Raw genomic sequence first — 24123 nt, 5'->3', positions numbered from 1 at the left:
AAAAAATGGGAAGAGCATCAGTTAACAATATGGATTGATGGAGATTGTTCCTGAATATTGACGAGGAAGTGTGTGTGTGTGTGTGTGTGTGTGTGTGTGTGTGTGTGTGTGTGAGGGCAAGGGTAGGCTGTCAGGGGTTATGTGAAAGGAGAAATTTATTATAGCATAAGACGGAGAAGCGAACGGGAGACGAGCGTGCATCAGAAGGATAGGGTGGCAATGTGGGTGGCTGAATGGGTGGGTGACTTGGTGGGTGGGTGGGTGAGTGGGTGGGCGGAAGGATACACAAGACTAGGGGATGAAGAAGATAGAACTGGGGTGGAAATGGGAGAGAAGTGGATAGAACTGGGGAGACAGAGAGCCAGAATATGGACAAATGAGGGGGATAGGGAAGGCGGATGAATAAAGAGGATGAGGGAAAGAGAGAAAGTAAAATGGAAGATTAAGAGGAAATAACAGATTGGAAGTGAAAAAAAAAATAAGTAGAATATCGCTAAGTGCAAGGATAAACGGGTCAGAAGCAGAGAGAGAGAGGGAGAGAGAGAGAGAGAGAGAGAGAGGGAGAGAGAGAGAGATTACCGGTAATGAAATGGCAGAAGGATGATAAGACACCAAGGAAGCCTGATAAGGAGACTGATGATAAACGAGAAGACGAAGCTGCCTGAGACCTGGCAAGGAAAACTTGGAGGAAAGAAGAAGAACTCGAGAGGGGAAGAAAAAGGAAAGAATGGAAATAAAGGGAAAGAAATGGGCAAAGATGGAGGCAAACTAAGCAGACTGGATGGAAGAGTTTAAGAAAAAATATGGAAAAATACTTTGTAAAATAAGGTGTGAGGAAGAGGGGCGAAAACAAGTGAGTGTCGAGTTTAGCATCATGTGAGGGTCCTTGGAAGACAGGGTGAGGGGAAAGAAGGGAGAGAAAGACGGATATAAGAGATAGAAGGGCAAAGATGGGAATAACACACACACACACACACACACACACACACACACACACACACACACACACACTCACACACACACACATGGAAATGGGGAGGAGCCAAGGAATATGAACAGTGAATCTGGTGAAGAAGAGGAGAGAACAGCGAAGACGTGGAGATGGAAGAAAAGGGGAGGGAAAAGGCACGTTGAACTTATGGGAAAAAAATATATATGTAAGAAAGAGACACGAGGAAAAGGAAAAACAAAAAAGACGTGGAAGTAGAGAAAGCAGAAAGGAAACAACAGCAAAAAAAATATATATATATATATATACGAAGAAAAGTGGAAATATGAAGATAAAAGAGAAGAGGAGGAAAAAAGCAAAGGAGAGGAAGAGGAGGAAGACTTGGAAGGAAAAGGCAAGAGTGATGAGAAAAGAAAAAGACAAGGAAGGTGAGGGAAGCGGCAAGAAAAGAAAAGCTAGGAAAGTGAGATGGAATGAAGGACGAGGGAAGAACCAAGGAATACAACAGAAAGGAAGGAGGAAGAAGGAGAAATGGGGGAGAGGACGATACAGAAAAAGTTAAACGAGGGGGACGAGAGAGAGAGAGAGAGAGAGAGAGAGAGAGAGAGAGAGAGAGAGAGAGAGAGAGAGAGAGAGAGAGAGAGAGAGAGAGAGAGAGCAGTAAAGATAAAGCAAATAGATAAAAGGTAAAATATGAGAGAGAGAGAGAGAGAGAGAGAGAGAGAGAGAGAGAGAGAGAGAGAGAGAGAGAGAGCAGTAAAGATAAAGCAAATAGATAAAAGGTAAAATATGAGAGAGAGAGAGAGAGAGAGAGAGAGAGAGAGAGAGAGAGAGAGAGAGAAATAAAGATAAAGAAAAAAGATAAAAGGTAAAATATGAGAGAGAGAGAGAGAGAGAGAGAGAGAGAGAGAGAGAGAGAGAGAGAGAGAGAGAGAGAGAGAGAGAGAGAGCAGTAAAGATAAAGCAAATAGATAAAAGGTAAAATATGAGAGAGAGAGAGAGAGAGAGAGAGAGAGAGAGAGAGAGAGAGAGAGAGAGAGAGAGCAGTAAATATAAAGCATATAGATAAAATGTAAAATATGAGAGAGAGAGAGAGAGAGAGAGAGAGAGAGAGAGAGAGAGAGAGAGAGAGAGAGAGAGAGAGAGAGAGAGAGAGAGCAGTAAAGATAAAGCAAATAGATAAAAGGTAAAATATGAGGAAAAGAGAGAGAGAGAGAGAGAGAGAGAGAGAGAGAGTAAACAGAAGGAGCCGGGAAAGAGGAGAAAGAAGAGAGAACAAGAGCTTTAGGTGATTAAGAGAACTGAGAGAAATTACAAGAGAGTTTAAGAGCGAGAAAGATTAATAAAACTGAGCGAGATAAAAAGCGAGTTTAGGAGCGAGAGAGAGATGGATGAGAGGCAGGCGGGGACGACCAAGAACCGGTGCAATGAGCAGAAAGCAATAACTGGGAAGAAGAATTATTACTGGAGATTAAGTAGATATGAAAGCTAATTATAATGGATTTTAAGAGAACCGGATAGAGGAAGATGCATACGGTTCGTGTTACTGGGTTGAGATTTAATTGCTGAAGAGCAGGGAAGAGGAAAGTAAGAGGGAGAAGGGGTGAGAGGGAGTAAGAGGAGGGCGAAAATGTTAAGAAATGATGATGATGATGATGAGGAGGAGGAGGAGGAGGACTGGCAGACAGGAAAGGGGTATGAAGCTGCTGAGAGAGAGAGAGAGAGAGAGAGAGAGAGAGAGAGAGAGAGAGAGAGAACGATGGAAGTAAATATGAACAGGACTATGAAGACTAATGAGACAGACCAAAGTGAACACCGTTGGATATTTGGACTGAAAGGAAAAAGAAACGGGTAGAAGCGGGAAAGAGGAGAGATATAAAGTTAGTGTGTCACTGCAAGGAGAAATGACAGATAAAGACGTTGAGGGAGTGTAGAGGTGAGGAGGGTAGAGGTTATGGGGTGAAATGAAACACACTGGAGGGGAAGGGTAGATTAAAGGAATGCGATGGAAGAAAAAAGACAGAAACAGGCAAGTAAAAAGATGTTATTGTTGAAGGAGTGTGGCGCTGACAGAAACAGGGAGAAAGAATATACGACACATAGAGGCTGAAGGAATGTCAGGATGAGGAGGGTGGAGAATGAAGCAGACTGGTGTGGAGAGGGAAGGGAAAGAATGGGTTTGTGAGGGCAAAGAGCTGTACGCCCTTGTAATGCTTACTTCGTGGCATTCCTTCGTCTGTATTTCCTGTGAGAAGGAAAAATAATCTATGTTTGTTCTTTCCATCAATCAAGGCGTTTTTCTATTTCTTTTCTACCCCCACCCCCCTTTTTTCCCGGAGTATATGGACGGGGAGAGCGTTCCTCTTTTCTCTCTTGTTCTAAAAAAAGCTGACTTAATATTTTGCGGAATTAGTTTTGCCCCCAAACAATTTATCTTGCTACGGACCACCAGGTCTCCTGTTATCTGTAATTTATATGTACTCCTAGGTAATCCTATCCTAACCTAAACTGACCAAACATAACATATCCTAACTTAACTTAACCTAACCTAATAGAGCATACCCTACCTTATTCTCCCATCCTATTCCCTCTCACCCTACCTTAACCTGACCTACCCTAACCTAACCTAACAACCTAATCTGACCTAACCTTTCTTATCCGATCCTGACCTAGCCTAACCTAGAGGGAAGAAGTTACTAGCGGGGCTCTATGGGTATCGCTAGCTACCGTATCGCATAACAGGCCGGCCCAACTCTCCAGATACCGACACTTGATCCACGTTAACGGCGTCACAGGAGAGCAGCTGATGGTCCCATGTTATATCTCCACCAACGAGGCTTGACACAACACAACTCTCCTCGTCTTGAAAGCAGGGGCTCAGCCAGAAATATAATTCGTGGGGGGGGGGGCCATAAACCTAACACCCCTCCCAAGCCTCGCACTTAAAGGACGCACTGCATTATACATATTCCGTAGTTAAGAGTTCCACTAAGTTGCCTGTAGCTATTAATGCTGAAAAATTTCACTGAGAAATATGCTTTTTATAATCATGAAAGGCTTTGTCCACCTCTTGCATCGTAAAAGGTACAGTTCCTGCTAATAAGACAGGTCCACCAATGATATACTGCCGAAAATCATCATCAGTATACAGTATATCATCACAAACTGGCCAGTTGCATTTCTCAGTTCCTCTCCTTTCCAAAAATTTCATTGTTCAACTCTTTTTTCCCTACTTTTAACATCATACCAATATATGCTTTTTTTGCCATAATCCACATCACAGTATTTTCTTTCTTTAGGGCATGCATGCAACTTGAAAATGAGAAATATCTACCTGTTGACACCCAAAACCACCATAAATACAGCAAACTATATAATATTGTAGCATATAATGCATAGAAAGTAGGTTTTTCCTTGCAAAAACCACAAATGAAACTGTTTTCCCAACTCACCCTGGGTTAGAAAAAAAAAATGGTGAGTGAGTTGGGACAATTGTCTATTAATCCATCAGCACTGATCTGTAAAAATGCATTTTCTGGATAAATCATAATAACACTATAACACTGAAGATTTCACCCGCCAAAAGGTAGAACTGTGGGAGAGGAAAATTGGCAAATTATGTGTATATTCAAAAATGGAATTCTACAATCTTATTCGTATTGTCTCCCCCGCCCCTGTGGTGGGGGGGACACAATCTGGCCGCACTATGGGGTGGTACTACCACTCTGCGGCCAGGTTGTATTAGGAAGAATACTGCCACCGTATTCCCTGCGTGTTGTAAAAGGCGACTAAAAGGGGCGGGGTGAGGGGACTAGGGACCCCCTCCTCTGTTATTTTAGTTCATAAAAAGAGACAGGCCACAGAAAGTGTTGGAGGACTGAGTTATCCCCGTACCTTGAAGATTGGGTCTATGAATGTGCGTGGATGTAGTACGATTGAGGCTAAAAGGGAGGCGATTGAGAGAATGTTTGTGAGAAGAAAGTTGGATGTGTTAGCTTTGAGTGAAACAAAGATGAAAGGGAAGGGTGAGTCTATGTTTGGAAGTGTGACTGGATGATTGTCTGGTGTTGATAGAGGAACGGCAGGAGAAGGTGTGGCCTTGTTAGTGAGTCCGGAAGTACAGCAGTGTGTGATTGAATGGAAGGAGGTGTCATCGAGACTGATGTGGGTGAAAGCGAAATTTGAACGTGAGTTGTGGGTGTTTGTGAGTGCATACGGGCCTGGTAGTGAAAGGGATGAAGAAGACAGGGAGTCATTCTGGAATGATGTTGATAAGTGTCTGCAGAGTTTTGGAGCGAATGTGAATGTGGTAATGATGGGAGATCTGAGTGCTATAGTGGGAAATGTAGCAGTTGAAGGTGTTGGTATGCATGGTGTGCCTGGAAGAAATGAAAATTAGGAACGAATGATAGGGATGTGCATTGACCTAGAGATGGTGATTGGAAATACCTTGTTTGAGAAGAAAGATATTTATAAGTATACATGGGTGAGACAGGAGGGTAGAAGGGTTGTTGATAGAGCATTGATGGACTATGTGGTTGTGTCCAGGAATGTAATAGGAAGATTGTTGGATGTGAGAGTACTGAGAAGGGAGGGTGGAGGTATGTCTGACCACTACCTGGTGGAGGGAAAGTTAAGAGTAGGTAAGAGATGGGTGAGAGCTAGGAGAGTTAGGTGTGGCAAGGAGGTTTTGAAAGTGAGTGAGTTGGATAAAAGAGAGAAAATGATAGAGTATCAGGAGAAATTGAAAGATGAGTGGAACACAGTGAAAGATCAGGAAAATGGCAGTGTGGAGGCAGAATGGCAGTTGTTTAAGTGTGCTGTGGTGGGGCATGCAGAAGAGGTGTGTGGTGTGAGACGAGTGGGTGGTGGAGTAAGAAAAGAAAGTGAATGGTGGTGTGAGGAAGTAAGTATGGCTGTGCCTGAGAAGAGACGTGCATATGAAGTGTGGCTGCAGAGGAAGGATGAGGTGTCATATGAGACGTATAAGGAAAAGATGAATAGGGCAAGAAGGGCTGTGCGTGATATGGCAGCAAATGAGAGGTAGGGTAGGCAGTTGATGGAGAATTTTCAACAGAAAAAAATGTTTTGGAAGGAGGTCAAAAGGGTGCGAAAGGGAGAGTCTGGGAAGGAAGAGAGAGTAAAAACAGAGGAGGGAAGAATGCTAATTGAGATGGATGCCCCGGAGTCCCCAGGGGGGGGACCATAAATGCCCCCACTATCCGCCCCCCTCCTGGTGACGACTCGAGGTGCCTGGAACCACTGTCTGACTCTCTTCTTCTTCATTTCTGCAACATTTGCGGCCTTTCATCTAACTTTCGCTCTGTTGAGCACCACCTCTTCTCCTCTAAACCTCACCTTCTTTTTCTAACTGAGACTCAGCTGTCAGAGGCAACTGACAGCAAACCCTTTTCTGTATCCTCCTACTTTCTCTATACTCATTTCAAAGCCAAAGGTGGCTGTTTTGTATATATACGCAACGACTTATCTTGCTCTCATGTTCCTGAACTCAATTCCTCTGCATTCTCTACACTCTGGCTTCGGCTTTCCTGTCATTCTCTGACTAATTATTCCTGTGCTGTTTACTTATCCCCTAATTCTACTGACTATCAAAAATTCTTTGACTATCTTACTTCTACGATGGAACACATTCTATCCATTTCTCCTTTCTCTGAAGTCTCCATTCTAGGAGATTTCAATGTTCATCACCACCTTTGGCTCTCCTCTCCTTTCACTGATCCACCTGGTGAACAAGCCTACATCTTTTCTATCCTTAATGACCTAGAGCAGCTTGTACAGCACTCTACCCGTATCCCAGACTGCCTTAGAGAGAGCTCCAACATACTTGCCCTCTTCCTCACAACTAATCCTTCTGCTTACACTGTTAATCTTTTCTCTCCATTGGGCTCCTCCAGTCACAACCTTATCATCTTAACCTGTCCTATCACTCCGGTACGGCCCGTGGACTCTCCAGGGAAACGTCGTCTGTGGCATTTTGGAGCCGCGGATTGGGAGGCCCTCAGGCAGTACTTTTTTTATTTTCCCTGGAATGATTATTGCTTCCATGGCCAGGAGCCATCTGAGTGTGCCTTGCGCATTACGGAGGTTATTCTCTCGGGCATGGAAGCATACATTCCTTTCTCATATCCTTTGACTAATGCAAGAAAGCCTTGGTTTAATCACGCTTGTTCTAATGCTGTCCGCAACAAGGAGAGGGCCTACAAAAGGTACCAGAGCCAACCCACCTCTGAATCACATTATCTTTACGTTCCTTCCCAGAATCGTGCTAAGTCTGTTATCCGCTCTGCTAAAAATACTTTCATCCATACTAAATGCTTTCAACTCTCCAACTCGATATTCTTCCCGCTCCTTCTGGCACCTTGTCAAAAACCTTTCTAACAACTTTACCTCATCATCACTCCCTCCTCTTTTCCACTCTGATGGTTCTGTAGCTATTTCTTCTACTGATAAAGCAGATCTCTTTGCAAAGACTTTCTCCTCCAATTCCATCTTAGATGATTCCGGTGCTGTTCCTCCATCACTTCCCCCCTCTGACTTCCTCATGGCTGACATTAAAAATTTCTTCAGCTGATGTATTTTCTGCCATCACTGGCCTCAGTACTAACAAGGCATATGGGCCTGATGGGGTCCCTCCTGTTGTTCTCAAGAACTGTGCTTCTGTGCTTACACCCTGCCTAGGCAAACTCTTTCGCCTTTGTCTGTCAACTTGTACCTTTCCTTCTTGCTGGAAGTTTGCTCTCATTCAGCCAGTCCCAAAGAAGGTTAATCACTCCCAACCCTCCAACTATCGTCCAATTGCTTAACGTCCTGTATTTCAAAAGTTTTCGAGTCAATTCTCAATAAAAAAATTTTAAGGTATCTTTCCTATCACAACCTTCTTTCTGATCGTCAGTACGGGTTCCGTCAGGGACGCTCCACTGGCGATCTTCTCACCTACCTTTCAGACTCCTGGTCATCCTCCTTTCGGGACTTTGGCAAAAGCTTTGCCATTGCACTTGACATCTCAAAGGCTTTCGATCGAGTCTGGCATAAATCTTTAATTTCCAAACTGCCCTCTTACGGTTTCTATCCTTCTATCTGTGCCTTCATCGCTAGCTTCCATTCTGGTCGTTCTATAGCCGCTGTTGTAGACGGCCATCATTCTTCTCCTAGATCTATCAACAGTGGTGTTCCTCAGGGCTCTGTCCTATCACCAACTCTCTTCCTTTTATTCATCAATGACCTTCTAAGCTGTACATCTAACTCTATCCACTCATACGCTGATGACTCCACCCTTCACCTTTCCATTCGGTTCCCGCAACGTCCATCTCAGCAGTTACTTCAACAAACAAGGGATGAGGCTATGGCACACCTAATGTCTGACCTTTCTCGTATCTCTGACTGGGGTAAAAATAATCTTGTTTTTAATGCATCTAAGACTCAGTTCTTACACCTATCAACCCGACAAAATCTTCAACAGGTATATCCACTAATGTTTAATAATATTCAACTTAATCCTGCATCATCCTTGAACATGCTTGGGGTTTCATTTACTCAGGACTTATCTTGGAAAGATCATATTACTTCTCTTGTAAAATCTGCTTCCAAGAGATTAGGTGTGCTAAGCTGACTCCATTCCTTCTTTACCACTGCACAACTGTTGACTCTATACAGGGGTTTTATCTGCCCCTGTGTGGAGTACAACTCTCATGTGTGGGGAGGCTCCCCACATACAGCTCTTCTCAATAGGGTGGAATCAAAGGCTTTTCGTCTCATTAACTGTCCTCCTCTTACTGACTCCCTTCAACCTCTGTCTCTTCGTCGCACTGTTGCATCTTTATCTCTTTTCTATCACGACTTCAATGGTCACTGCTCCTCTGAACTGTCTGCATGCATTCCTCCACCTCTACGACAGGCGCGTGGCACCCGTCTAGTATCAACCTCTCATCTCTTTTCTGTCCAACTCTCTAATGCAAGAGTTAACCGTTACTCCCAGTGTTTCATTTATGCAACAGGTCAACTCTGGAACTGTCTCCCTCTGTCTGTATTTCCTGCTGCCTATGATCTCCAGTCTTTCAAACGCAGTGTGTCCAGGCATTTCAAAATGATCGGATCTTGAATTTGGCTCTCTATTGTATTTTGTTTTTCTGTAGGAGGGAATTGTTACTGCGGGCTCATGGCCTTTGGTTCCTTCTTCCTTGCATAAGGAAAAAAAAAAAAAAAGGAAGAGATGGGTGGAGTATTTTGAAAGACTGTTAAATGTAGAGGAGGAAAGGGAGGCTGAGATTGTGGCAGATGGAAGGGTGCAAGGAATAAACGGGTTGGGACAGTTGAACGATTGTTTTGATCGCGAATGAGGAAGTGCAGGAGGCAGTAAAGGCGATGAAAACAGGGAAAGCTGCAGGTATGGATGGGTGTGCTGTGGAATGCTTGAAAGGTGGTGGAGTGACTATTGTTGACTGGTTAGTAAGATTGTTGAATGTGTGCCTTGTGAAAGGTATGGTGCCAATTGACTGGGAAACTGCTTTTGTGGTCCCATTGTATAAAGGTAAGGGTGATAAGCATGAGTGTACTAGCTTTAGGGGTATAAGTCTCTTGAGTGTCGTAGGTAAGGTGTAAGGTAGAGTGTTAATTAAGAGAGTTAGAGAGGGTACAGAGGGCGTGATTGGTGAGGAGCAGTGTGGCTTTAGGAGAGGGAGGGGATGCATGGATCAGGTGTTTGCTGTGAGACAGGTGTGTGAAAAATATTTTCCGAAAGGTAAGGATGTGTTTTGGGCATTCATGGATTTAGAGAAAGCATTTGATAGAACTGATAGGGAGGCTTTGTGGACTGTTTTAAGATTGTATGGACTTGATGGTAGGTTACTAAAGGGGGTGAAAAGTTTTTGTGTAAATAGTAGAGCATGTGTAAGAGTGGGAAATACTGTGAGTGATTGGTTTCCCGTGAAAATGGGGTTGCAGCAGGGATGTGTGATGTCGCCTTGGTTGTTTAATATTTATATGGATGGTGTTGTAAGGGAGGTGAATGCAAGAGTGCTAGGTGGAGGCCTGAGTCTGGTGAATGTTGGTGGTACGGAGTGGAATCTGAAGCAGCTGCTGTTTGCAGATAATGCAGCATTTGTGGCTGATTCAGAGGAGGGATTGAGACAGTTGGTAGAAGAGTTTGGAAGGGTGTGTGAAAGGTGGAAATTGAAAGTAAATGAGAATAAGAGTAAAGCGATGAAGTGTACGAGGTTGGTAGATGGTAGGAGGATGAATGTAGTTTTGAATGGAGAGTTGCTTGAGGAGGTAGAGTGTTTTAAGTATTTAGGGTCACATGTTGCTGTGGACGGAAGAATAGATGCAGAAGTGAAGTTTAGAATGAAAAAAGGAGGAATGAAAAAAGTGTTTAGATGTCGTTTGCTTAGAATGGATGTAAAGAGAAGGCTGTATGAGGGTGTTATGGTACCAACTGCGTTATATGGGGCTGAAACATGGAATATGGGTGTAACAGAGAGGAAAAGTTTGAATGTAATGGAGATGAGGTGTCTGAGGAGTATGTGTGGAGTGACATGTATGGATCGAGTGAGAAATGATGAAGTGAAAGGAGAACTGGAGTTGTTCGGGAGATGGCTGATCGAGTTGAGCAGAGAGTGTTGCGATGGTTTGGGCACATGGAGAGAATGAATAATGAGCAATTGGTGAAAAAGATAACTAGATCTGATGTGAGAGGTGTAAGACTGAGAGGAAGGCCACGAATAGGATGGATGGACAGTGTGAAGAGAGTGTTGGATGAGAGAGGGATGTCTGTTGAGCAAGAAAGAGTGGCTGTGAGTGACAGAAATAAATGGAGAGAAATTGTGAATGAATAAATGATGAAGCGGCCCTGGGGGAGATATTCTCCCGCATTTGGTCTGATCAGCTAATCAGGTCAGGTGCGGGTAAGGGGATGGGTCTATTATGATGTGGCAGGGGTAAACCAGCTCTGCTGTTGGGCCCTGCTGCGGATGTCACTGATTGCACTGCGCAGTTGACCCTTGTGCAGTGTGGTGTGGTGAGGATCTGTCCCTTCTCCCCTCTGGGGCTAAGATGAGAATGAATGTGTTTGAGTGAATGAGTAAATGGGGAGTGTGTCGTCCTGTCTCGGCTACTTCCCTTTCCTTGGGGGAATCAGCCTAGGTATATAGATAGATAGATAGTTTTCCGGGGAGGGGCACTGACCCTCCGCCAACTCACTTGCTGTCACGTAGGGAACTCGTGTCGGTTGGTTAAGTTATGGTCTTCGAGAGAGGGGAAGTCAGTGAATGTAGAGTGAAGTTGGATGATGGGGAAATGGAAAATGTGAGTACGTTTAAGTACTTGGGTAGTGTGATGATTAAGGATGGAAGTTTGGAGGGTGAAGTGCTTGAAAGAGTAAAACAAGGAAGAAGGGTTGCTGGTTCTTTGAGAGCAGTGATAAAAAACAGGGAAGTGAGCATGGAAGTGAAAAAGTTACTACATGACAGTATTGTGATACCAACTCTAAAGTATGGAAGTGAAGCTTGGATATTGTTGGAGGGACACAAGTCAAGAGTGACAGCAGTGGAAATGAGTTATTTAAGAGGAGCCTGTGGAGTCACATGGAGAGACAGGCTGACGAATAAGGATGTAAAGAAGCTTTGTGGTGTAGATGTGGATGTGATAGGAAGCGTTAGGAGAAACACACCGAGGTGGTTTGGCCATGTGGAGAGGATGGAGAGTGAGAGACTGACAAGGAGAGTGTATGTGAGTTAGTTGGGGGGGGAGAGAGGGAGGGGGAGGCCAAGGATTAGATGGAGGGATGGAGTGGAGAGGTATATGAGAGAGGTGTGTGTGAGCTGGGAGCAGGGCAGTGAAATGGTGGGGGTACAGGGCGACATGGAGGCGATTTGTTTGTGGCCACCCCGTATGGGATTAAGGCGTCTGGCAATAGATAGATAGACAGAAATTCTACAAAGGTCAAAATGCTACCCTTTCATATTTGCACATTTTTCATGCAGTATTCGTGGTTCTATAGAAAACTAGTATTAATATTTGTAAAGTTGGGACAGGGCTATTGAATGGGCGCATAAAATGGAAATGTCTTGGCATTTGGCATTGCAGTGCCCACTGTTCCAACTCACCCCGTGTCCCGCACTGTCCCAACTCACCACACTCAACGCTTATGTCTATGAAAATCCATCGTCTGTTAAATATTTAACTTAGTTCATTGATGATTAGTTTACTTCAGTGATGGTTGCCACACAGGGCACAGGTAGCTAAAGCCTGAAATATATCACAAGGAAAATCTTAAGCAATCATTGGCCTCCAGTTTCTGCGTGCACCTACACTTATGTAGAGCTCATGGCGTGACATTATCATTTGTTATTATTGCTGGCAGTAATAATGTACTCTACAATGTAATGCATTTACTGAACATATACTAACCTTTTAGAACTTGAACTCATGAAGTCCAATATACTTGACTGCTGCGGCTGCTTCCGTTTCATAATAAAGTGATCCAGGGAAACTCAGGGAACAGGTCTTTTCACTTCTTGTCACAGTACAGCGTGCAAGTAGCGTAATTAGCAAGTTGTATGGACTGGTCACTGGTGCAACACGATATGATGAGAGTTGACATAACTAATGGCGCAGGCAAGTGGTGAGCAAGTGACACTCAGCTGATGGCTGGTAAACATTGCAAAGATAGTTTATTTTTCTTGCCAATTCTGCCACATGTAGGCCTACATGCCCACAGGTACTCCCAACTATTTCATTAAAACATATTAGTAACGAAGCTTCCCGTTTTGAAGATAATGTGTCATAAGGTACATAAAAAAACTGAAATTTTCGCAGAGCGGCACACGTTTCTTGCTTCCTTTCCTGCTCCCTTTCCTCACCTGTACGGGCGCCAACGGCTCCCCGTGCGTAAATTCGAATATCTGTCTCGCACCTAAAGTAAAGTAAGTCTTAAAAAGTATATGTGTATACAAGACTTTTTACTCAGAATTACATATTTTTTCAGTTCTCCAAATATGTGACATACCGAGTATTACACCCTGGATTAAACAAGTATTCGACATTTAAGATTCGCAGTCTATTCTCGAACACACGTAGAAATTTCAGGGGGGAAGGGGGGGCTGACCCCCGTGCCCCCCCCCCCTCCGGCTGCGCCACTGCTTGAAAGATACAACACCGAGAATCTGAGTGAGGCTGGGAAAGACGGGGGAAGAGGGCGAGATTAGAAAGATTCCAGTGAGACTCTGCTCACTTAACTCGGTCTAAACTCGTCATACATCTGCTCTGGATACATGGCTGTAGCAAGAAATAAACACTAGAGTACGATGCAAGTCACGAAGAATGTTATGGACGTGATGTACAGCCGAAGTATTGTCTTATTCTGCCACTGACTCATGGGAGAGAAGCTAAAAGTGGACGAAAATTACCGAGTTAAAGTTTATGAATTATTGAAGACGGTACAACGAAAACTATATGATACATCTAGGACAATGAAATATCTTAACAACACATGGTCGCCAGTTCTCTAGTGTTTTATTGCAACGAACACCAGACGATTTTTTCTTTTCAGCCAAGAGTGGGGGAGAGGCAGCTTGGGATGTGATAATACTGCTAAAATTAACACAGGAGTCGAGGCTGTATTGGGATGTGATAATACTGCTAAAACTAACACAGGAGTCGAGGCTGTATTGGGATGTGATAATACTGCTAAAATTAACCCAGGAGTCAAGGCTGTATTGGGATGTGATAATACTGCTAGAATTAACACTCTGCTATTCTGGACAACTCTAGTACCTTATTCCAGCTAACAGCACGCGAACATATCCATATAAGTGTGTGTCACAGCAACCAGGGTGAAAAGAATGGAACGAAATTAGCCCTCAAGGTGATTTCTTCCAAAATTATGCATTTTGTTCCTTTATAAAACTGCTGAAAACAAGTATAAAATCATAAATAACTGATGTATATAATTATGAGAGTGGTTATCGTATACTCAACAGCACTTAAAGAACCAGTTTGATTTACATTAACCAAGCGTGGCCCGTAAGTTTTGTGCATGGTGGCTGATGAGAGTGGGGAACTGACAAAGGACAGATATGGCTGGATGAATTTTGTACGAGGGGTGCATGACAAGGGTTTGGCATCCTTTTTAAACTTGACAGTCGTCGGATTTGACTCTTCTCTGATACGTAAAAATGAAGCTACGTGTGGCAAGGTGTACATCTGAGGCTGAGCCAGGATTCCGGGTGCTTGGATGGTGGATGAATGGAAGTGTGGCTTATTTCATTAGGTATACTGTTGATTATATCTCCTACTATAATATACTTTCCTTTTCACTGCTTTCTAGCATCTACCTCACCCCAAGTGCAGCTGGGAAAAACATGTGGGATAAAAATTTTCTATATATCCACACACACACACACACACACACACACACACACACACACACACACACACACCTTGCCTAATATGCGTCAAGATTATTTATGTAGGCGTCGAAAATTACAAAAAATTTCATTCTTTTGTAACATCACTTGCTGAGTATAAGACAGAACATTTTATTTGTGTCTCATGTACATCCCATCCGGTTCAAATTCATTAATATATTACGTTCCAGCATTCCTTCGAAAGTTTGTAACCATGGATCTGATCGAGCTGTTGTGCTTGTCTCCTACATTTTCCTTCCTTACATAAATTCGATTCCATCCTAACCGTGAGAGGGCCCCTTGCCATCCGCCTCCCTAGGCTCCCTGCCACCACTTGTCATCCCTTGTCTCTTTCTGCCGTGTCTGCCACTGCCTGCCGCCCCCTGCCACTGCCTACACTCAACTCCCCCAGCCCCCTGCCCCCGCTTGCCATCCCGTACCGCCGCCTGCTGTTCCCTACCATCTCTTGCCACCCCTCTCGTCAGGCCCACCCGCTGTCTGCCGTCTCCTGCCGCGTGGAGCGACCTCTTACAATATGTCAGGTGTGCTGCCTGCCGCCTCCTGCCTTCCATCTCCCTGAGCCCCATGTAGCCGTATGCCATTGTCTGCCGCCCTCTGCCTATCCCTACTGTGCCATGCCGCTGCCTTCCTAGACGCCCTACCGCCACCTGCCGCTACCGCTCCCTGTCCCCCCGTGTCAGGAGGAATGACCTTGTACCATAGGTCACGTGTGCTGGTGCAGCCTCAGTCCAAAGCCGCTGGTCCAGCTTTAAGAAAGGCTGTGCATCCAGGCATTCCGCATCTCCTAATGATGTCGCCACTTGCCATGAACGTCGGCAGTTACCTGGGAAATTAGAAGCTTCCTGAACATTACATCGACCCTCCAGGATTTCAGGGTTTGGTATGAGTTCGTAAAAATGCCAGGGTTTCCGCAGCTGACAAGGAGGTTGTCACAGTTACTGGATATTTTACATTTAGTTGCCTTCAACCTGCCAAGTTCGACCCAAGACTCCTCCGAGTATCACGTGCCATATTTATAAACTTTCTAGAGCTATGGTTATGCATAAAATTTCTTGTATATATTTAGCTTCAGTCTTACGGCTACCAAATACTTCACAACCAATTCAGTAATTGTTAAAGTGAAATGATGCGACCAAACACAATGACTCCCGATAATAACTGCTACAGAGATTCTTTATCGTGAAAACTGCTTAGGATCTTCTATAAATACGACTCCAGGACCCTACCCGAAAGACACCTAGACAATGTTATATCGGAGACTGTAGCAGACCTGCACACCTTGTTGGAAAACTTAGGAAGAATGTAATGAATGTTGAAATTCATCACCATCTTGCTAAACAGTATATATATATTTATATATATATATATATATATATATATATATATATATATATATATATATATATATATATATATATATATATATATATATATATATATATATATATGTGTGTGTGTGTGTGTGTGTGTGTGTGTGTTAATAAATAACAGAAAGGCTAAATTGGGCAAAAAATTACAATGATATGTGATCTCAGAAAATTACTGCAGCTACAGCAGGTGTACACATGCCATTAAAGAGCTCATGGAAAAGAAATTGGTGCTAATTACGGGCTCTTCTTATAATTAGCCACTATAATGATTTTAAAGTGTAGAAAAATGTCAGATCGCGCACCAAACCTTTATTATCTCGAAAACAATTAATACCACGGCGAATCTACCCATATCGTTGGAGAGTTTATGGAAAAGTAACACATGCTATTTAAGCGACTTCTCAAAATTCGCTAGCATATCGTAGAGGGAAAAAAAATAGAAATCACCAACCTGAGCACCAAAATTCTGCTAACTAGGAAACAGATTAAGCAACGGTAGAACTACTGTTATCGAGGAAAACTACTGATAACAGGAGTTTCATAAGTAGTTATTCTCAGCATATCAAAGTGTCCATTAACGCCCGAACACGTTCCTCACTTTCAAGTATGGCGCCTATAAGTACATATTTAATCCCTAACCCTCGAGGAAGACATTATTTTATTGTAGTTACCACCAAACATTTCATTCGTCCCGGGGGAGCCTCTCGAGGTCTGAGGGTTAAGTGCTATGGAAATGTGGTGATCGTCAATACACTACTTTCACACTAGCTTGGCCCAGATTTCCGTCAGCTTATTTCAAGAAGCTCTGTGGCAGAACGACACAGCAGACCTACATAGTATCCATGGCACTTCTTCGTGACTAACATCATGTTCTTGTGTTAAGCTATTGTTACAACTCTGCATTCAAGATGGACAGATGGCAGTTTTTTGGCCAAGTTAAAGTAAATAGAGTATAGTAAAGATTCTTCATGAATACCACCTCACAGGTAATTTGAGGGCTAGGCATCCTGACACACCCCTCACTGTTGCAATGGTCTCAGGCTCATCCGTACCTGAACACGGTGGACGGCAGGCTTTAGTTACCCTTCTGCAGGCCACAATTATCCTTTCGATAGGGAAGAAGATAGGGACACAACCTGGCAGTGGAGTCACCCGATCAGTGCCACCACGTGAAGGCGTCCGTGAAAGATATAAATAGCTCACGTGACACCCCCCAGGCCGGCCACAGCTTTGACAGTATAAAATACAGAGCCATGTTTTAGCACTTTTCGGACAATTCATTTTTATTCAGCCTTTGTGGTGTGTGTGTGTGTGTGTGTGTGTGTGTGTGTGTGTGTGTGTGTCCTTTTTAAGTCGTGAAACCATTAATCCCAGCTGAGACCTACTGTGGCGACAAGTGTAATAAATTAAAGGAAGGGGCATTTCAGTATGATGGTGCGACAACTAGTTTTGTCCTTTTAAATAATTAGGATGAGTGTTAAAATTAATTAGATTGGAAATTAACTTAGTAATTATATCAGGAATTCTCTAGGACGGGTTTCAGTAGTGACGATGTGATTGCTTGTTCATCTCTCCAGTATATGGAAGTCTTGTTACATCCGCGCTCATGATGGATAGGTATGTTATGTTTGATTCAGTGTGTGTGTGTGTGTGTGTGTGTAACAAAATTACTCAAACTTCTATCCAGTTTTAACCAAGTTTGATGCAAGGGTTGAGGGTTAACCAAGGGACTGACCTGTCAATAAATCAAAGGTGAAGCTCATACACAAAGAATAAACAGTTTTTTTTTTTTTTTCCGAGTTGAAATGAATGGATTTAATTGTCAAAACAATCCGTCAAAGATGAGGGTATCTGGATAAGGTCAATGTCCGAACCTATACCCCACAGTTCTGATTTGATGTCGACCCAACTTGCTAGAAGGATTGAGAGTCGGCCAAGAACGAAGAGATTCGGCAGTGAAAACAACTGGTGGAGTAGACTGTAGCACCAGTCGAGCAGGGCAGTACTCCCGAGGTGGATGGAAAGCAGGGAGTGCTGGAGCTCCCGTTTCATCAGCCCTCAGGACTAGTTCCTGACCATGCCCCTTTGCTGAACTTTATCAGTGTCTCAGTTACACAGAGAGTAGGCCAGCATGCTCTCCAGTACAAATTTCTCTAACTATCTTCACCAAACTACATGCACAGTACACACTACACTTCCTATTCAAAATTCACCATAATGGCGTCGATTCACCAAGCCTCGGAGTCCCCAGGGGAGGGGGACCATAAATGTCCCCGCCATCTGCCCCTCTCCCGGTGACGACTCGAGGTGCCTGGAACCACTGTCTGACTCTCTTCTTCTTCATTTCTGCAACATTCGCGGCCTTTCCTCTAACTTTCGCTCTGTTGAGCACCACCTCTCCTCCTCTAAACCTCACCTTCTTTTTCTAACGGAGACTCAGCTGTCTGAGGCAACTGACAGCAAACCCTTTTCTGTATCCTCCTACTTTCTCTATACTCATTTCAAAGCCAAAGGTGGCTGTTGTGTATACATACGCAACGACTTATCTTGCTCTCGTGTTCCTGAACTTGCTTCTTCTGAATTCTCCACACTCTGGCCTCGGCTTTCCTGTCATTCTCTGACTAAATATATCTGTGCTGTTTACTTATCCTCTAATTCTACTGACTATCAAAAATTCTTCGACTATCTTTCTTCTACGATGGAACACATTCTGTCCATTTCTCCTTTCTCTGAAATCTCCATTCTTGGAGATTTCAATGTTCACCACCACCTTTGGCTCTCCTCTCCTTTCACGGATCCACCTGGTGAACAAGCCTACATCTTTTCTATCCTTAATGACCTAGAGCAGCTTGTACAGCACCCTACCCGTATCCCTGACCGCCTTGGAGAGAGCTCCAACATACTTGACCTCTTCCTCACAACTAATCCTTCTGCTTACTCTGTTAATCTTTTCTCTCCGTTGGGCTCCTCCGATCACAACCTTATTACCTTAACCTGTCCTATCACTCCGGTACGGCCTGTGGACCCTCCAGGGAAGCGTCGTCTGTGGCATTTTGGAGCCGCAGACTGGGAGGCCCTCAGGCAGTACTTCTTTGATTTTCCATGGAATGATTATTGCTTCCATGGCCGTGAGCCATCTGAGTGTGCCTTGCACATTACAGAGGTTATTCTCTCGGGCATGGAAGCATACATTCCTTTCTCATATCCTTTGACTAACGCAAGAAAGCCTTGGTTTAATCACGCTTGCTCTAATGCTGTCCGCAACAAGGAGAAGGCCTACAAAAAGTACCGGAGCCAACCCACCCCTGAATCACATCGTCTTTATGTTTCTGCCCGGAATCGTGCTAAGTCTGTTCTTCGCTCTACTAAAAATAATTTCATCCATACTAAATGCTCTCAACTCTCCAACTCGAATTCTTCCCGCTCATTCTGGCACCTTGCCAAAAATCTTTCTAACTACTTTACCTCATCATCCTTCCCTCTTCTTTTCTACTCTGATGGTTCTGTAGCTATTTCTTCTACTGATAAAGCAGATCTCTTCGCACAGACTTTCTCCTCCAATTCCACCTTAGACGATTCCGGTGCTGTTCCTCCATCACTTCCCCCCTCTGACTTCCTCATGGCTGACATTAAAATTTCTTCAGTTGATGTATTTTCTGCCATCACTGGCCTCAGTACTAACAAGGCATATGGGCCTGATGGGGTCCCTCCTGTTGTTGTCAAGAACTGTGCTTCTGTGCTTACACCCTGCCTAGGCAAACTCTTTCTCCTTTGTCTGTCAACTTGTACCTTTCCTTCTTGCTGGAAGTTTGCTCTCATTCAGCCAGTCCCAAAGAAGGGTGACCACTCCCAACCCTCCAACTATCGTCCAATTGCTTTAACGTCCTGTATTTCAAAAGTTTTCGAGTCAGTTCTTAATAGAAAAATTTTAAGGCATCTTTCCTATCACAACCTTCTTTCCGATCGTCAGTATGGGTTCCGTCAGGGACGCTCCACTGGCGATCTTCTCACCTACCTTTCAGACTCCTGGTCATCCTCCTTTCGGGACTTTGGCGAAAGCTTTACCATTGCACTTGACATCTCAAAGGCTTTCGATCGAGTCTGGCATAAATCTTTAATTTCCAAACTGCCCTCCTACGGTTTTTATCCTTCTATCTGTGCCTTCATCGCTAGCTTCCATTCTGGTCGTTCTATAGCCGCTGTTGTAGACGGCCATCGTTCTTCTCCTAGATCTATCAACAGTGGTGTTCCTCAGAGCTCTGTCCTATCACCAACTCTCTTCCTTTTATTCATCAATGATCTTCTAAGCTGTACATCTAACCCTATCCACTCATACGCCGATGACTCCACCCTTCACCTTTCCATTCGGTTCCCGCAACGCCCATCGCAACAGTTACTTCAAGAAACAAGGGATGAGGCTATGGCACACCTAATGTCTGACTTGGCTCGTATCTCTGACTGGGGTAAAAATAATATGGTTGTCTTTAATGCATCTAAGACTCAGTTCTTACACCTATCAACCCGACAAAATCTTCCACAGGTATACCCACTAATGTTTAATAATATTCAGCTTAATCCTGCATCATCCTTGAACATGCTTGGGGTTTCATTTACTCAGGACTTATCTTGGAAAAATCATATTACATCTCTTGTAAAATCTGCTTCCAAGAGATTGGGTGTGCTAAGCCGACTCCGCTCTTTCTTTACCCCTGCACAATTGTTGACTCTATACAGAGGTTTTATCTGCCCCTGTGTGGAGTACAACTCTCATGTGTGGGGAGGCTCCCCACATACAGCTCTTCTCAATAGGGTGGAGTCAAAGGCTTTTCGTCTCATTAACTCTCCTCCTCTTATTGACTCCCTTCAACCTCTGTCTCTTCGCCGCTCTGTTGCATCTTTATCTCTTTTCTATCGCTACTTTAATGGTCACTGCTCCTCGGAACTGTCTGCTTGCATTCCTCCACCTCTACGACGGGCGCGTAGCACCCGTCTGGCAGCAAACTCTCATCCCTTTTCTGTCCAGCTCTCTAATGCAAGAGTTAACCGCTACTCCCAGTCTTTCATTTATGCAACAGGTCAGCTCTGGAACTGTCTCCCTCTGTCTGTATTTCCTGCTGCCTATGATCTCCAGTCTTTCAAACGCAGTGTGTCCAGGCATCTCAAAATGATCGGATCTTGAATTTGGCTCTCTATAGTATTTTGTTTTTCTCTTGGAGGAAACTGTAACTGCGGGCTCATGGCCTTTGGTTCCTTCTTCCTCGCATAAAAAAAGAAAAAAAAAACATGTCAATGCCAGAGTGCAAAGTCAACCCAGTTTTGATCCGATTTGGACCAAAGGTGGTGGAATGGTTGAGAGTAGGGCAAGAACGTGTTAAGTCGATTTTGAGAACAATGGATAGAAGGTCAAGGTCCACAGGGCAATGTCGTACGTTCGACCAGTAGATCAAGTGTACAGTACCGATGGTGAAGTCTTGCAGTGCTCCGTTCTGTATTTATTTATTTATGTATTTATCTGTAGACAATTTTATTCAGTTTCCTAAAGGAGGTGTTTTTCTAACTGGACGGATCAGACATAGACTCTTTAAATCCATCACTGCCAGAGGGCTCTACTAACAGTGAAAGATTATCTAATGGTAGTCTGATTAAAACAGAAATAATGTTGCACGGAATTGGTTATTTGCCTAGACAGTGTACTTAGTTAATGGGACTTGTAATTGTTAGGCTTTATATGGATGGAGATATCTTTGGGAGGTTCCAGTAATGATGAAATGAAACGTAGACAGCCTTGCATGTCAATATTAAGGGTGAGAGTTACATAAATGATACTTGGAATTATGTTAGGCTTTATGAATGAACGTATCTTGGATGTACAGTTAGGTACAGTGTGGAGGCTGCCGAGCTAGTTATAGGCTTTATACCTGAAGATACCATGGACGTTAAGTTAGGCACAGTTTGAGGCTGCTGGATTAAGTATATTATATTAGGTAACAAAATAGCCCCAGACACTGAAAGCCTTCAACTCAACAAGTCAACAACATAAGTTATCTAAACCCCCACGACTATAATCTTCTGGGAGAAGAGAAAAGAATCGGTTTGCATCATTCGTTCCGCTTCTCTCACCCTCCCTCCATTCATCCTTCACATTCCTCTCAACCTCCCCCATCCGTCTCTCTCACCCAGCTAGTATATACGCACATACTTCGTTTCAATCCACACCTAAAACGGAGCCAAGTCGGAATGAAACTGCTGTATTTTCCTAATAAACAACGTTTTCAGATGATGATATACCTCTTTCAAACAGCCAGTATTTCCGTCTTCTGGCTGTCAAGGGCAGCTCTCGAGTTGTCTGCCGTTATTTCCCTCGCGTTCATCATCGACGTTCGCGATCACCTCCTCTTATTTTTCTTAACTTTGCACACATACCCCAGATAATCTTAAGAGCCTCCATGTCAATTGCTAAATTTCCATGTTACGTCCATATGGTGCTCGTACCCAGCCACCTTTAGCACTAAAAATTATTCAGAAATGTACGAGTCAATATTCTTCGTTTCCAGCCTCCGTCCTCTTGGTTCGGTGCTGGACCCATGTTTCTCCCAGCTTATCCCATTTAGCTCCACTGGATGTCAAAATGTTCAATCACACCCTGCTAAGTTTTCGATCTGGAGCCTGTTGATGAAAAGGAGGCACGGCTGAGGTTGTGAACAGTGGTGATGGCGGTTTTGCAGGTGGCAGTGGTGGTGGTAATGGCGAAGGTTTGTGTGTGTGTGTGAGAGAGAGAGAGAGAGAGAGAGAGAGAGAGAGAGTGGAGGTAATGGCGACTGTGGCTTTGGGAAGAGTGTGATAGTGGTGATGGCGATGGTGTTTGTGGGAGATGGAAATAGTGGTAGCAGCGATGGTGGTTGTGGGAGATGGAAATAGTGGTAGTAGCGATGGTGGCTGTGGGAGATGGAAATAGTGGTAGCAGCGATGGTGGTTGTGGGAGATGGAAATAGTAGTAGTAGCGATGGTGGCTGTGGGAGATGGAAATAGTGGTAGCAGCGATGGTGGTTGTGGGAGATGGAAATAGTGGTAGCAGCGATGGTGGTTGTGGGAGATGGAAATAGTGGTAGCAGCGATGGTGGTTGTGGGAGATGGAAATAGTGGTAGTAGCGATGGTGGCTGTGGGATGAAGGTTATTGTGGCAGTGGTGGTGAATGTGTTTGTGGGAGAAAGGGAATGGAGGCCCTGATGGTGGCTGTTGAGAAAGGAGTGATGGCGTTGGCGATAGCGATGATGCCCGTGGGGGAAAAAAAATGTGAATAGTAGAGATGATGACGCTGATTGTGTAAGGAGACTGAAGGGCGTGAAGGAGTTGGTGATGGTAATGGTGGCCGGAGAAGAGGAATAATGGTGTTTGTGGCAGGGGTTGCGGAGATGAATGTGATATAGTTGGGGTGACAGGGGCTTTAAGGAATGAGGCCGAGGAGGGTGTAATGATGCTAGTGATGATGCCCAGAAGCAGGATAAGAACGCAGGGATGACAGTCACGGTGAGATGATGGCAGAGCAGAGGAAGGCAAGACCATGACAGAGGATTTGAGGAAGGGGGAACATGGAATATTATAAGCGATATGGATCTTGTGTGACAGCGGAGGTTGTGGCTATGGTGAGATGAGGGGAAGGGTGTGGGAGATGAGGGGAAAGCTGTGGGAGGTGAGGGGCAGTGGGAGACAAGGGGAAAGCCGTAGGAGATGAGAAAGCTGTTGGAGATGAGGAGAAAGCTGTGGGATATGAGGGGAAAGCTGTGGGATATGAGGGGAAAGCCGTGGGAGATGAGGGGAAAGCTGTTGGAGATGAGGAGAAAGCTGTTGGAGATGAGGGGAAAGCTGTTGGAGATGAGGGGAAAGCTGTGGGATATGAGGGGAAAGCTGTGGGATATGAGGTCAGACAGAGGGACTGGGGGGAGGACGACCATATCACGGGGAAAATGAATATAGCGTGATATTAGACTATTTTACTTCCTTACTATAGACGATTTTCTTGTTCTTTTGGGAGTTTTCATAACACATCTTCCTCAGCGATTCGTCTAATACCCCTTCACGGTTCCAGCCCAAGGCCTTCCTCTATATTCTTTCCTTGTTGTCTCCAGACGATTTTACTCAGCTTGAGATATTTAAATTCAGAGGGTTAAATGCAGTCTTCATCAATCCCTTCAACAAGAAACGTTTATGAGTCAAATCGTCTGGAGGTAGTAAGAATGTCATCGTAGTGAAAGGGTCAGAATCCTGTGTTATGTGACTGCTGTAAACTATGTACATACTGAAAAGGTTCAAAAAAAGTACAAGAAATTATCAATGCAAGATGAGGAAAATAAATCGCTTAGG

At 44.1% G+C, this 24123-nt stretch overlaps 1 protein-coding gene across 1 annotated transcript in view; it reads right to left on the bottom strand.

Moving 5' to 3' along the window:
• Window positions 1–14957, bottom strand: part of LOC145399244 (putative neural-cadherin 2) — a 135049-nt gene extending 120092 nt beyond the window's left edge. Inside the window, exon 1 of the mRNA XM_080271932.1 lies at window positions 14657–14957. Coding sequence (XP_080128058.1) covers window positions 14657–14957 — 301 coding nt within the window. The remainder of the gene's footprint in view (window positions 1–14656) is intronic.
• Between the last annotated feature and the right edge of the window lie 9166 nt (window positions 14958–24123).

Source organism: Coenobita brevimanus, chromosome 48 (genome assembly GCF_032717465.1).
Source record: "Coenobita brevimanus isolate Jiangsu-jjx chromosome 48, ASM3271746v2, whole genome shotgun sequence".
Classification (NCBI taxonomy): Eukaryota; Metazoa; Arthropoda; class Malacostraca; order Decapoda; family Coenobitidae; genus Coenobita; species Coenobita brevimanus.
Note: the sequence above shows the minus strand (reverse complement) of the source record. Positions and strands in the feature narration are given on the sequence as shown.